This window comes from Pristis pectinata, chromosome 2 (assembly GCF_009764475.1).
Source record: "Pristis pectinata isolate sPriPec2 chromosome 2, sPriPec2.1.pri, whole genome shotgun sequence".
Classification (NCBI taxonomy): domain Eukaryota; kingdom Metazoa; phylum Chordata; class Chondrichthyes; order Rhinopristiformes; family Pristidae; genus Pristis; species Pristis pectinata.
This window is the reverse complement of record NC_067406.1, coordinates 114044182-114060312: the sequence shown is the minus strand read 5'-3', so window position 1 is coordinate 114060312 and position 16131 is coordinate 114044182. Positions and strand designations below refer to the sequence as shown.

Here is a 16131-nt window from a genome sequence, read left to right as displayed (position 1 = left end):
TTTGGAATGTTTTTGGTAATATTTGTTGCTCTGGATTGCTTGGGTAGGATACCCCCTGTGAGCTTTCTGAGTAAGGAAGCAAGTTCAGATATTATCTTGCTAGTTATTTAGATTTGAATTTTACATGTATTTTTGAAATCGAGAGATTAAATGTAAATTACAGGAACTAAATTTGAAAATTAGAAACACACATTGTCCAGACACCAGACTAGACTGGTTGACCTGAAAATTAGCTAGGATATAGGATCTCTGTTCATGTAAGTCTGTAAGTGATCAATTACAAGGAATCAATACAGCATGCAGGTACCTGCTTGAAAAACAAACTGCTGGAGGAACTCAGCGGGTCACGCATCATCTGTGGAGGGAGATGGGCAGTACACATTTTGGATCAAGACCCTTCATCTGGACTGAAAGAAAGAAGGGAGATAGCCAATTTCAGGGAAACTGCTTCCCCTCTGTCCCTTTTTTCTCTCCTTCTGATCTACCCGATTCCTGCGATACCTGCCCCACCCCTCCCAGCTCCCTATCACCCTGTTTCTTTCCCTTCCTCCACCAACTCCATCTGTCCATCACCTCCCCACTGGGTCCTCTCCCCCACTGTTTCCATCCACTATCAGGTTCCATCATCTCCAATCCTTTGTTGCCTCCACCTATCAGCTCCCAGCTTCTGTCAGTATTTCCACTCTTTCCTTCCTCCATCTGCCTATCACTCCTCCTCTTTGGATCCAACCATCACTTGTCAGCTCTTGCTCCACCACTTCCCCTTACCTCTTTGTTCTGGCCATTTCTCCTCTATCTTTCAGTCCAGATAAAGAGCATTGACCTGAAATGTTGACTGGCCATCTCCCTCCACAGCTGCTGCCTGACCCTCTGTTCCTTCAGCAGTTTTGTTTTTATCTCCAGATTCCAGCATCTGCAGTCTCTTGTGTCTCCAGGCACATGCTCATTAGAATTCAATGCTTTGTTCCCTATTTTCCATTCAGGGTGTTTAGCAACTCTCAGAAAGCAATTTAGACAAGGTATTTGGAAATTCCATTTCCATTTTTAGACACTTAATGGAATATGTGGATAGACTGATGTTTGCATTTGTTTATATATTATAGAGATATAGAATGTGAACTAATCTGATTCATTTAACTATATTTTTGCAACATTCCATTTCATCTTCTGCAACAGATAATGGTGGACAGGCTATTCTAAGTTTATCTTTAATAAACCACTGCTTAAAACTAAAATGCTTATGTTCAAATGTTTTGCTTCTGAAGAACATAACCCTAATTGTGGGTTGATACAGCACTGGACCCTGTCATAGGATTCATCTATGATTGCTTTAGTTTAATAAAATAATCTTGCTTTGTGCAGAAAAGCTTCAATTTTTGCCCAAATGCTCTAGCAGTCTTTGTAAAGCAGTTTGTATTCTATCTGAAGTACTTGTGATTAGTCATCTAATTTCCTTCAATGATTGTATTGAGATTTATTAACTAAAGTGTGGATCATAGGTTGAATTTGGAGTTCTATCTTTTTGAAAACTATTTTGACATGATAGCAAAAAATATTTGTATTTAAAGTAATGCCTTTCGTGATCTTAAGATGTGCCGAAGCACTTTACTGCTAACAGTGTACATATGATTTGTAGTCGCTGTTGTAATGGAGGAAGCGCAGTAGCCAAATTGTACACAGCAAGTTCACAGGTGACAATAAAAAAAATAAATAGAACATGGTGTTTAGGTGTATTTTGAAAATGAAGGTTGTACAAGATACTGGGAGGACTGCACTGCTCTTCTGAGATTAATGCCATTTGGATTTTATGGATTTTCACCTAAGAGAGAAGATAGGGTCTTGATTTACCATGTCATCCAAAAGCTGGCATCTCTGACAATATAGGTCTAGGTTACCTGTGGGTCAGGAGAGAGTGTCACCATTCCACTAATCTTGTATATGATACTAGCTAATTTGGAGGAATTGATTACAAAATGTGAGCACTAATGAGGTGCAAGGAAAATAGATTCTCCATGTACCTTTATTACATAGATTCAATTGTATCTTATACCAGTCATCGGTATTTCCATGTTTTATGAAGCATTGCTCTAACAGGAATAGAATGTGATGCAAATATAGTTTGAAACATCTCTGTAAAGCATTAGGGTACAGTTTAGAACTGGGTAAGAATTTATTGGATTGAGTTAATTGCATTTTACAGCCTGTCTCTTTGAAGCGCTAAAATATGATTTCCGGCACTTTAGAAGCATTAGTGGTCAGGTCTGAGGCTTTTAGCATGTTATTTTTTTCAGTGCCATTGGGAAATGGCTATCTCAGACCTTTACATTCTCTGCACGCATATTGCTATATTGTTCACTGAATATGCAGTGTTGAAATATTAAATTGGTCATGAAAGATATTGACCATTAAGCTGTTTCCAGAACTATTAAAACTCACTTAAGATTTGATTCAGCTGAGGCTTATTTGGAGAGTGTACCTTGGTAATTGTGTGTGAAGTAGATAATGTTAAACCATATCATGATAAATATGTTTTCTTCTCTGTTCTGGCATTTTCTATCTTCACTAATTATAAAGTAAAAATTCATAGTAAGTGTCAGTCATTTGGCAGCTATGGTGTGTCGGCTCTGGACTATGGATCACACTGTAATTTGATTTATTTTTGTATGTTTCACTTGGAAGTCAATTTTTTAAAATTTTATTACAGGAATGGCAGAACTCAATACAGAAAAATGCTGGTCTGGCATTTATCGAACTTGTTAATGAAGGAAGGTAAGGTTGTTTAAATAGTTTCATTATTAAGTGCAGATCTTTACTAGGTGAAGCTCATTTATGGTTAATAAAGGATTTGCAATATATTCAAATACATCCTTGCATTTATTTTGAGAACACTGCTGGTAGATTGTAGATTCACAGTTAATAACAACTGCATCATGTGCTGGGAATAGATGAATGTGATTACTATTTCGTAGTAACTGTTGCCAGCTACACCATCAGTGGAGTGTAAAGTTCTTCCTTAAAAAATTTGCCTGGACGGACTGCACAAAAAAGTATTATATCCTGTAATATGACACTGAGTTTAGTAAAAGTTTTGTTTTACCCTGGCCACTTACTGTTGCATATTTTATAATTTTATATTAGTTCACAATAAGCAAAATCACTTTTTGGGCTTTATTTTCTAATTACGCATTAAGAATGCACAAGTAGAAAATAAAAATGGATCTTTTAGCCATCTATAGTATTTCATACCTAAACTTCTCAAGTATTGTTATACTTAAAATGAAATATACATGAACTAAATGGTTGTGAATTGTATCATTTTGTGGTTTGTCCTGCCCCAAGGAAGGACTTTTTTTTAAAAAAGTTTGTGTAATGTGAGTTTTGAGTTTTTTACAAAATCATATTGGGTAAATTTATTTTGGATTGAAGATAAAATTTCCATGGAACAAGACCATGTAAATGTATTAAGTTGTGGAAGAATAAAGCTGTTCTATTGTGTGTTTGGAGGGGGAGGGAAGTTAGAGAGCCTGGGGATGGGGTAGGAGGGTAGCTATGGGATTTTGCTTCTCAATTTGTTCCTAGTGGCCAGTGTAAAGTAACATGGGTGTTGGATTACATTGTGAAGACCTGGCCTGTTATTGTTTCTCATTATATGGTCCTGACCTGCTTTGACCTTTTGCAAAAGAATGGTTACTCTGAATTTGGCCCTTGATTAATGTTATATGAGCACTGATAACACCAGGATTCTGAGCTCATAAGTGAGTTGGTAAAGTCCATCTGGATTAGATGTTAATCATTAACAAATCAATTAGTGATGAAGAAGTGTAAGCAATTACTAAACATGTTTTTTTTTGATGATCTGTGCTGAGGGAGTACTGTAAGGTCTTCCACTAAGTTCATGTGGTTAAATAATCCAGTCAGGAATTATTTTAACAGGACTAATGGAATGGTATCATAATTCTTCTTTATTCCAAATATTGATGGAGAATAGCCAATCTTAAATTGAGAGGAAATGATATGGTGAACTTGCATTTGCTAATGTCCTTGTGGCCCATGCAATACAAGAGGCAGCCAAGTACCTCGATAGCTGGGTTTTCATTATTATCCACCAAATGCCTAAATCGCAGTGGTCCATTTACGATATTGGTAATAAACCGCTCATTAAAGTCAGCAATCCACAATTGAACATTAAGGTTAGGGTTTCATGCAGCTTCCTCCCAATAATCCATCCATATTGAGAAAATGTCAGGACTGACCATGAAATTTTATTTAATTCAAAGTGGATTATACTTGATCCTTTTAAGTAAGACAATAATATAGTTTTCTTTGTTTTGAGATGAATATATTTTATACACAAAAATCACTGAAGATTAAAAGGATGTTCTCTTGTCTTTGAATCTATATTGATAGCTGCAAACAAGTAGTGTGGGGAAATGAATCAATAGGCTTTGCTGCACTAAGAACAGCTTGTGGCAAAGGACTTTAAACCTGGAGAGATGTTAAATGCACTGACTGAGCCAAGATATTAGAAAGAATAGCTGAAACCTGTAATCATAATACAGGTTCCAGGAAATGTGAAGCTTGTTCACATTTCTGTCAGTCAGATGGAATTGTGAATTTAAATCAGTCATGTGTCAAAAGCAATTATTTTGAAACATTAATATTCATAATGACCCTCTGAAGCAAGTTAAAGTCCAGTCATCCCACTTGAGTTTCATGATCCACATTTACCAATTCCTCTACCATTAACACTTAATGGGTCATCATTAACAAGGAACTTAACAGGACCAGCCATGTCAACACTGTGCTGCAGAAGCAGGGCAGATTTGGATATTTTGCAAAGTATCTTACCTTCTGATTGATCAAAGCCTGTTCGTCATCAGTAATACTCTTATCATGGAATATGATGGAATACTCATCTCTTGCCACTGTAATTGCAGCTGCAACAACATAAAAAAATGCCATAAAAGATAGTGCAGTTTGTTTGATCAGTGCCTGTGGATATGATATCCACCCCCTCCATTATCTTGCACTATAATTAAGTGACAGGCAAATGCAGTACAGCAAGACTGTAGATGTTAGAAATCTGAAACAGAGGCAGAAAATGCTGGAAATATTCAGCAGGTCAGGCAGCATCAGTAGAGAGGGAAACAGAATTACAGTTTTGGATTGATAATCTGTCATTAGAACTAGAAAAAGTCAGAAATTGAGCATGTTATAAGTTGCAGAGAAGGGATAAAACTGGATAGATCACCCAAAATCGATTTGGGCACCAGAAATGACAATGGCAAAAACTGCCATGTTGACCATAAAGTCTTCCTTACCAACATCTGAAGGCTTGTGCCAAAACTGGGAGAACTGTATCATAGTCTTGTCAAATAACAGCCTGACATAATCATTCTCATGGAATCATATAGTCAACATCCCAGACACCACCATCTCCATCCCTGGGTATGTCCTGTCCCACTGGCAGGGCAAACCCAACAGAGGCAGAGTGGTATACAATTGGGAGGAAACTGCCCGAGAAGTCCTCAATGTTGACTTTAGATCCCATGAAATCTCATGGCATCAGGTTAAACTTGGGCGAAGAAACCTTCTGCTCATTACCACTGACCACCCTCCTGCCTGGCTGATGAATCAATGCTTCTCCAAAAAGCACACCACTTGAAGGAAGCACTGAGAGTGGCAAAGGTGCAGAATGTACTCTGGGTGGGTACTTGTACATCCATCACCAAGAGTAGCTCAATAGCATAACTATTGACTAATCTGGCCAAGTGCTAAAAGAAATTGCTGCTAGATTGAGTCTGTGGCAGGTGGTGAGGGAACCAACAAGAGGGAAAAACCTACTTGATCTTGTCCTTGCCAATCTACCTATCACAGATGCATTTGTCCATGACGGTATTGGTAGGACTGACCACTGCACAATACTTGTGGAGACGAAATCCTGCGTTCACAGTGAAAATACACTTCATTGTCTGGTGCTATCACCATGCTAAATGGGGCAGACTGTGAACAGATCTAGCAGCTCAGGACAGGGCATCCATGAGGTGCTATGGGCCATCAGTAACAGCAGAATTGTACTCAGCCACAATCTGCAACCTTGTGGCTTGCCATATCCCCTGCTCTACCACCACCATCAAACCAGGGGATCAACCCTGGTTCAATGAAGGGTGCAAGAGAGCATGCCAGGAGTAGCACCAGGCACAGCTCAGAATGAGGAATCAACCTGGTGAAGCTACAAGACAGGACTACTTGCATGCTAAACAGCATAAACAGCATGCAGTAGGCAGAGCTAAGTGATCCCACAACTAATGGATCAGATCTAGCTCTGCAGTCCTGCCACATCCAGTTATAAATGGTGGTGGACAACTAAAAAGCTCACTGGAGGAGCAGATATACCCATTCTCAATGATGGGGGAGCCCAGCACATCAGTACAAAAGACAAAACTGAAGCATTTGCAAGAAACTTCAGCCAAAAGTACTAAGTGGATGATCCATCTCGGCCTCCTCCAGTGGTCCCCAGCATTGGCTGAAGTTTCTTGCAAATGCCAGTCTTCAGACAATTTGATTGACTCCACGTGATATCAAGAAATGGCTGAAGGCATTAGATACAGCAAAGGCTATGGGCCTTGACAACATTCCGGCAATAGCACTGAAGATGTGCTCCAGAACTTGCCACACCCTTGACAACACTGGCAACAGCACTGGCAATTCTGACCTCATTATAGCCTTAGTCCAAAAGGTGAAGTGAGAGTAAGTGCTTTTGACATCAAGGCAGCATTTGATCGAGTATGGCATCAAGGGGCCCTAGGTAAATTGGAGTCAAGTGGGAATCAAGAGGGAAAACCTGGTTGGAATCATACCTAGCACAAAGGAAGATGTTTGGAGGTCATTCATCTCAGCCACAGGACATCTCTGCACGAGTTCCTCAGGGTAGTGTCCTAGGCCCAACCATCTTCAGCTGCTTCATCAATGACTTTCCTTCAGTCATGAGGGCAGAAGTAGGGATGTTCGCTGATGATGCACAATGTTCAACACTATTTGCAACTCCTCAGATAATGAAGCAGTCCACAACCAAATGCAGCAAAAGCTGGACCGTATCCAGGCCTAGGTTGGTAGGTGGCAAGTAATATTGATGCCACACAAGTGCCAGCCAATGATATCCAACAAGAGAAAATCCATCTATCACCTCCTTACATTCAGTGGCATCATCAATATTCTGGAGATTACCATTGACAAGAAACTGAACTGGTATAGCCATATACACAACATGGCTACAAGAGCAGGTCAGAACCTTGCAGCAAGAAACTGGCCTCCTAACTTCCTAAAGCCTGTCCACCATCTTAAGCCTCATAGACAGGAGGGAGATGGAATACTCTCCACTTGCCTGGATGAATGCAGCTTCAACAATACTCAAGAAGCTTGACAGCATGCAGGATATAGCAGCCCGCTTGATAGGCACCCTACCCCCACCATTCACTCACTCCATCACTGACACAGTAGCAGTAATTTGTACCATCTACAGGATGCACTGCAGCAACTCACCAAGACTCCTTAGACAGCATCTTCCAAACCCACAACCTCTACTAGCTAGAAGGGCAAGGACAGCAAAAGCATGGGAACACCACCAACAGGAAGTTGCTGTCCAAGCCACACACCATCCTGACTTGAAAGTATACAGTCATTCCTTCACCGTCACTGGGTCAAAATCCTGGAACTCTATTTTTAATAGCATTGTGGGTATACCCACACCTCAAGGACTGCAGCAGTTCAAGAAGGCAACTCACCATCACCTTCTCAAGAGCAGCTGGGGTTGGACAATTAAATGCTGGCTCAGCCTGTGAAACCCACTTCTCTGGAAGGAATAAAAAAACTTCATGCCACCTTCTGAACTATGACCCCACCACTGAACACATCAAGCCACTCTGTTCCATAGGCACAGTGACTTCATTTCCCTAGGATATCTTCGCTCCTCATCCTCCAGTCTCATAGAAAGCTTCTTTCCACTTCCTCCCCAGACTGTTCTAGTAGACTGTTTCAATCAATTCTTGTCCTACAGAATTTGTTTCTTCTTACTCTTAACTATTTTTTCTTCCCTTGTCCAGTACCTTCCCGCTAACATCCATGACACCTGGACGCTCTACACATTTTGACAGTTTCCTGTTTCCTGGTCTTAATTGGCTCATTTTCGCCATGGACGTCCAATCTCTCCACATCTCCTTCCCACACCAGGATAATCTGAGGGCCTCTTCCATGATTGAGGCCGAACAATCTCCCTCCACCACCATCCTCCTCTGCCTGGCTGAACTTATTTCCAAATTCAATAACTACTCATTGAACTTCACTTACTTTCTCCCATAAAAGGTGTAGCTAAAGGAACCAGGATGGGACCAAGCTATACCTGTTTCTTTGTGGGATATATGGAACTGAACTTGTTTCAGTCCGGTTCTGATCCCCTCATTCACCTTTTTCCAGTATATTGATGATTGTAGTTGTGCTTTCTGTTTTTGTAAAGAACTTGAAATTTTCATCATTTTTGCTATCAATTTTCACCCTACTGTCGCTTTTGCAGCATCGGGAAGGAGCAGTTCTTTGCACAATTTTCTGGTGCACTCTTCCACCTCTACAAATGCTCACTCTTTTTCTCAGAATGCCTTCCCATGCCCTTTTACCTCTTCCCTTCCCATCATCCATGGACCAAACACTTTCAGATGAAGCAACAATTTATTTGCACTTCCAATTTAGTATATTTCATTTGGTCCTCATGATGTGGTATCCGCTACATGGGAGAAATCAAATGCAGAATGGGTGACCACTTTGCTGAACATTTTCATTCAGTCTGCAAGGGTAACCCTGAGTTTCCAGATGCTTGTCATTTTAATTCTCCATCCCACTCCCACTCTGACCTCTCTGGTTTTGGCCTCTTCATTGTTCCATCAAAGCCCTATGTAAACTAAAGGACCAGCAGCTCCTGATCTTTTGTCTAGTCAGGTTACAGCCCTCAAGATGCAACATTGAATTCTGCAATTGCAGATAACCACCCTTTCCAATTTGTGCCAGAGCTGGCTAGTTCTGATGCAAGGTCATCAGCCTGTAATGTTAACTCAGTTTTTCTCTCTCCTCTTCTGTGCCAGACCTCCTGAGTATTTCCAGCATTTTCTTTTATTTCAGATTTCTAGCAATAAATGTGTTCAATATGTATTTACATTAATGTACACTAATCTCATTTTATTCTTCCTATGTTTTCATCAAAACCCCCTTCGCCACCAGATTCTACCACTCTCTTACATACCAAAGGACTTTACAATGGCCAATTAACCTACTAACCTGCATGTCTTTGGGATGTGGGAAAAAACTGGAGCACTCCGAGGAAACACACACAGTCACGGGGAGAACTTGCAAACTCCGCACAGACAGCACCCGAAGTTGGGATTGAACCCGGGCTGCTGGAGCTGTGAGGCACTAGCTGTGCCTCTGTGCTGCCCACTCTTAACTGGTAACACCAGCACCATTTGTATCATCCAGTTTCTTTTGGTCTGCACTTTGCTTAGTTCTCTCAACCTCTTTCCCCCTTCTCTGCAACTTAAAACATGCATGTTCTCTAACTTTTCGTAGTTCAAATGAAAGGTCTTTGACCTGGAACGTTAACTCTGTTTCTCTCTCCACAGATGCTGCTTGAACTGTTGAGTATTGCCAGCATTTTCTGAATTCATCAAGGTTACTTGGTAGCATTTTCTTCCTGTTTTTTTAAAATTTCCAGTTCTGGAAACTGTCCAGGTATATTTGCCTGAGAGCAAGTGCAGCATAGATTGATTGATGTTATTTGGGTTTGAAAGTTAAATTTTGAGGGCATTTTGCATGACGAGCCGGACATGACAAGGGAGATTATGAAAAGGTTAGAAGACAAAAAAAATGAAGAAGATTGAGGGATTAGGAAATGATTGCATCAAGGAAAAATATACAGATTAATAAAGAGAAGCTTAGATAGGAATGGAGCCAGGAAAGTTGGACAGGATAAACCACAGGCAATAGTAAGATGTCAGAATTATTAAAAATTATAAGGTTTCAGTGTTTACTTGGGAGAGCGATCAATTGAATGTGACATTTGAAGACATGATGGCAAATGATAATGAATTTCAAATAAAGGTAGGAGAAATCATAAATAATTTAATCAAACTCAAACAAAAAAAATCTATGTTTTTTTTGAAAGAAACAAAAAGGTTGTCTTTGGCAGTCCCTCAGGCTGAAGAATGACTTGCTTCCACTGTTCTGAGCCAGTCTTGGAACTACAGACTTTATAGATAGGGCAGGAGATATTTAATGAGATGGGTGGGTGGAAAGGGTGGGTGGGTGGTCTGGGAGGCTTTGTGCTTCTTCCATGAGTTATGGTGGGCTTCTGTATGCTCTTGATGCATGGCCTCCGCATTCATCAAGTTTACTTGGAGCCATCTTCTGCCTATGTTTTATTATTTCCAGTTCTGTATGCTGTCCAGGTATATTTGCCTGAAAGCAAGTATAGCATAGATTAATACATGTTATCTGGGTTTGAAGGTTAAACTTTGAGGGTCAGTTGCATGAAGATCTGGACATGACAAGGGAGATTATGAGATTATGTGGTCACAACTTTCCCCATAGACCATAAGCTTTACGTGGGTTTGTGACTTTCAAATGCTCTTTTCCTCAGAGGTTGTGCTAGTGCATTAAAAGTGAAGATGAATTTCGTCATTGATGCAGTCTTTGCTGAGAGATGGCTCCCAAGATGTGATCCATGTTTTCTGGTGTTTTGCCTGGAACCATGTTGTTGGAGTGCAGTATGGTATGGTGCAGCAGATTGGCTGAGTTCCTTCGTTTTGCAGAGCTTCAGTCCCATCCATTCATCAGTGAATGAATCAAGGATGACTTGAAGCTCTGCATTCCAGCATGCACAAACACATGTGTTTTCTGTGTACTGCAGCTCAATTACTGACCTTGAGGTGACTTTGGTTCTAGAATGGAAGTGAAGTAGATTCAGGAATTTTTCGTGAGTCTTGTAGATAAGCTGTACTTCAGCAGGAAACCTGATGCCACAAGGAAGAGTAAAAAATCTGTTAGGGCAATGATGCAACCTTGCTTTAACACCAGTCTGCACTGAGATTGGATCTTTTGTGGACTCAGTAGCATGGTTTGCATGCCATGATGGAACAAATGTAAGGAGTGTGCTCCATGGTCCCTCCTGGTTGATGGAGTCAGAGACTTTAGTGAGGTTGAATAAAGGCTTTATATTGTGCTTGTTGCTTTCCCCTTATCTCTTATTGCACAGTGAAAGTCATGTCCACTATGCCTCTTGGTGGATTGCATCCGCACTGAGATTCGGGGAGAAGTCTATTGGCCACTGGGAGGAGGCGACTGACCCTGGTGATAACTTTCCCTCTGGCAAACTACAGGGAGATCCTTCTGTATTTACTGCAGTAGGATTTGTCTCCTCTCATGAAGATGGTTATGATTATGGCATCGCTGAGGGCCCCTGGCATTTTCTACTCAGGTTGTGAATTTGTGACTGAAGTTCCTCATTGCTGAGTTTTAGAACCTCAGCAGGGATTCTATCTGCTTTCAAGATCTTTGCCATTTCTTTAGATGGCATATTGTCTTTTCAGCTTCAAGTTGATTAGGAGTGGAGGTAAGGCAGGACTGAATAGCCTTATGTCATCTCTATCAACCTGCCCTCAAAACACCAATGTCAACGGAAATGTTGCCACAAGAAAATCAATGTCAAAGTTCATAAGCACCTCACAAAAGTAGCTCTTAGATAGTTTCTCTCATGCAACCTGTTGACTCTCAGGCAATAAGTGCCATAGTGTGTCCACAGTATCTGCCCTACTCCCTTTTAATTAGCATCTGTGAAAAGACTTTTGGCTTCTCCATCAAGAGTCAGGACTGGTTTTATGAGAATGACCAGCAGATTCAGGAAATAATTAACCACAGTGTTCCTGGATTGGAAACCCCCCAAAGCCTCAATGGAAAAAAATCTCTGTACACACCTGTTAGGACAAAGTCCAGCAGAAAACCTGTGACCTAAATAACAAAGAATGCAGAAGGCTCAGCAATTTACTGATAGTCATAATATGTGTGGATCTTTTAGCACTTTAAGCCATCTTGCAGATCAAACACTCAAGCTTCACGCCAATGAAAGGTAAACTTATCAAGGACAGGCAGCCTGCCCCATCTGGAAGGAACACTTTGAAGACCTCCCCAACCATGAATCTGACCTTGATGTGTGTGCCCTTGACTCCATCCCACAATAACTCATTCTGTCCAGCCATGCTGTTACCACTGACTGAGAGAAGAAGTAGCTGGTGACACTATTGCACATATTTTGTAATTTGTTAGAAAGAAGTATAATATCAGGGAGATGTTACAGCATTAATGCAGTGCCTGTATTTAAAATGTGAGATAGAACGCGTCAGCTTAATATAAGTGACAGGTAAAATAGTGGAATCCCTACTAAAGGAACTAAAAAACTTTGAAACCAAAATATAACACTGAATAGTCAGCATGGATTTCAGTAGGAAAAGTCTTGCTTATGAATCACTTATTGAATTATTTGACATGTTGAAAGTGAGTAAACAAGTGTGCAATTTGTCTAGGGTTCCAAAAGCAGTTTTGATAGGTACCATATAATAAACTAAAGAAAATATAAAACATGTGCATCTAGGGCCAAGTTGACCAATGTATTGTTAACAGCCTTGAAGAAACAGCAATTAGAAAGCAGATGTGAGCAAGGCTAGAAAATGAACAATGATATCTTAAAAGGTGGGACAAAATTTAGACTTCAGAAAAATAAAATTTCTTAACTAATGGTAATGCCAAATTGTGGTGGGATTGGAGATGGAATATTGAATACTGAGGAGAACTGCAACAAACTGTGCAAAGATATTGCTTAGCATTGACCTTAAAGAAGACCACTTGCAATCTCTGTGATCTCGGTGGCATGAGTATCCCCTTTCATTGCTGGTTACTGTCAAGTGTCAGTTCTAAGGGATAACTGATATCAATTGGCTGAGCTGAGAAGCAAATGAATAAATTTGACAAACCACAAACTAGGAAGAAAAAGAACATAAGTTTTAATATTTTAAACATTCCACTGAGGAAAAAATATAGATTGGAATATGTACAAGATCAAGATTGATAATGGAGTGCTGTCATTAATTTTTGAAATATTTGAGGGAATTGCAATCCATGTCCGTAATTTTTTTTAAAGGGCCAGAGATTTTGTTCAGCAAAAGTCCTGCCTTAGGATGCCATTAGAATCTCACATTTTATGCAACATGGTATAAAATGGTATTTAGATATTTACAAACTGTTCACATTGTAAACTATTCTTACATTTTTATCAAATTAATAATTTCCTTTAATTATGGTGCAGAAGGTTAGAGAATAGAAAATATGACAGTGATTTCTGGATTAAGCTCTGCATACATTGAAATCCCAAGGTTATTTTCTGTTTTGTCACCATTACAACCTAGTATCCGGTCCAATGATAAACAAAGAGGCAGATTAATTGGCCATTTAAAAAGAAGCAAGCACCAAGGTTCCTGTAAGGATGAAATTGAAGCAAGAAATTGTACTTGGTGTGTTATGCACAATTCTAGTCACAATTTTACAAAAACAAGTTAGAGCCAGATTTTGAGAGCTGGAACAGGTAGCGTCTTTAGCTGGGAGACAAGAGGCAGTGGAAGTAAAATAAGGAATTCAGAAGGAAATTTTTTTCCAGAGAATGATCTACATTTTGGAACTTTATCACAGGAAGTGACAGAAGTAATTGGTATAAATGCATTTAAGGGGAAACCAAATTAGCATATGAGGGTGAAGGGAATAGAGGGTGATATGGTCAACATAAGGAAATAGAAGGATACTTAAATGGAATATAAGTGCCTGCATGGGCTGGTTGAACTGAATGGCCATTTTAGTGCTGTATAATTTGGGTAAATCTGTGTGATAGACTAGGGTTGTGTTCTCTTAAGTTTACAAGCTTGGGCAATCAAATGGTAGTTTAAATCCAAAATTGAATTAGGTAAGTAGAGGAATCCAGAATGTAGCTCAAAATTAAGACCTTGGCTATTCAGGAGAGAAATCAGGAAGCTTTTTTTGATAACGCTGGTGAAACTAGAATGCTCATTCTGAATACTCGAAGGGAAAAAAGTACTGGGTAGTGGGCAAAATGCAAGTGAATGGAACTCATTGGATAGTTTTTCCTGAAAAATGAATTTTGCTTTCTTGTTGAGAAGGAGTAACAGACGATTGGTCCTGTATAAGTTACTTAAACAATTTAGCCAGAGAATCTATAATCAGTGCAGTGTTTAAGATTTGATTATCTAGAAAATATGGTTCATTATGTTGTAATGTACCACTGATGGAATGAGAATGTCGCCTTGTATCCTTGAAGTGATGATTATAATCAGATCCATGAATACCAAACATGTGAACAAATATCATTTGGTGGGAAAATACGCCATGTCAGTTCTGAAGATAATTCAAAATATTTTGAAAAGCTGTTTGAACAATACATTGCAAAGATAGAAAGCCTTGGAAGTATTTGTGATAATGCATTGCAGGGCTAATTGTTTATAATCCTGGTCGTTTTTCACTACTCTGTGAAACTAATTTGTCTGTTCAAGTCAATTTCCAATTCTATTTTGCACTGATTGAAAAATCTTCCTGATTCGCCAAAATGGAAAATGTTTTTATTGGTGGTGTTCTTTATGTTAAAACCATGAAAATTTGGCTACAGAATTTGATTAAAGCCAAAGATTTATGGGGGTGGGGTGGGGTGGGGTGTGGTTTGCTGGTCATGGTGGGATATTATTTCTTAGGATAATATCCTTTACCCCTCCCTTCCTCCTTCCCTCAAATTTTTCCATCATTATTCTGTGCTTGAATGATATTTTTGTCCTTTTTTTTCCTGAAAAGGTGGTGTATTACAAAGTATACATATGAACAGTTATTCAGACACAAGGTGGATTGCAGAAAGGAGTTGAAGAACAATACATAGAAACAAATGTGGAAATTAAATAATTTATTGACTTAGATATACTTTCATTTCATTGCTAGAACATGCAAAACAATACCAACATAAAATTAGGTTTTGAAGAGTCATCTTATTAAAATAAAACAAAAAATGCTGAAAATATCCAGCTGTCAGGAAGCATCTGCAAAGAGAGAAAAGCAGTTAATGTGCTTCTTGTTCCACTAAAGCTTCCTGGCCTGCTGAATATTTTCAGAATATTTTGTTTTATTTTAGAATTTCCAGCTGTGATAATTTGGTTTTGAATCTTTTCTTTTTAATTTTGCTTTCATGTGCAAGTGCCGTAATGCTCATATCTTTTTAAGCAATATAGCTCGTAATGAAGCTTCAGTGGTTGGAAATATTTGCAACTCAATTCTGTTTCAATGCATTGCCTTTTAAAGTTTTCAATAATATTGGTTCCAATTTAAGTCCTTACAGATTTAAATATTTTTTAATGAGTGCTAAATTTTGCTGTTTTGTTAAAATTTGCTCAGACAAATTGTATCTATTTTTCTGTTCAAGGATCTATGCTCTTTTGTCCTTGTAACAGAAAAATATTTTGTGCAGAATAAAAGAATGGGAATGTATTTCCTTATTACTGTAACAAAATCTTGCTCTTGTGTGTTGTAAGATGGAAAACTGTTCATTGAATTTTGCTCATTTATTTTACATGCTTGGAGTATTGAATAAAAGTATATATTTATTACTTGAATTTGTTTCTTAGTTGCATTTTTTTTCCTTCATAGACTCCTATGTCATACCATGAAAGATCACCTGGTGAGGGTAGCAAATGAGGCTGAGTTTATCCTGAGCAGACAGCGGGCAGAAGATATACATAGACATGCTGAGTTTGAGGTAAGCTGAGTTTTACTGTTAATGGAGAACAAATAAAACTGCAGGTACTGGAATCTGAAGCAAAATCAGAAATGATGAAAGAACTCAGCCAGCCAAGCAGCATCTGTGGAAAGAGAAACCAGTCAACGTTTCAGATCGAAGACCCTTTGTCAGACTATTCACCTTTCGATGTGAAATGTTTTGCTGGTTATGATTGCTGTGGTTTTAAAGAAATAAGAGGCAATTTGAGGTGACTG

At 39.2% G+C, this 16131-nt stretch overlaps 1 protein-coding gene across 1 annotated transcript in view; it reads left to right on the top strand.

Annotated features, from left to right (window-relative positions):
- The window catches only part of lrba (LPS responsive beige-like anchor protein), a 626133-nt gene that overhangs the window by 225091 nt on the left and 384911 nt on the right, over positions 1-16131 (top strand). Inside the window, exons 34-35 of the mRNA XM_052010590.1 lie at positions 2705-2769; positions 15787-15895. Coding sequence (XP_051866550.1) covers positions 2705-2769; positions 15787-15895 — 174 coding nt within the window. The remainder of the gene's footprint in view (positions 1-2704; positions 2770-15786; positions 15896-16131) is intronic.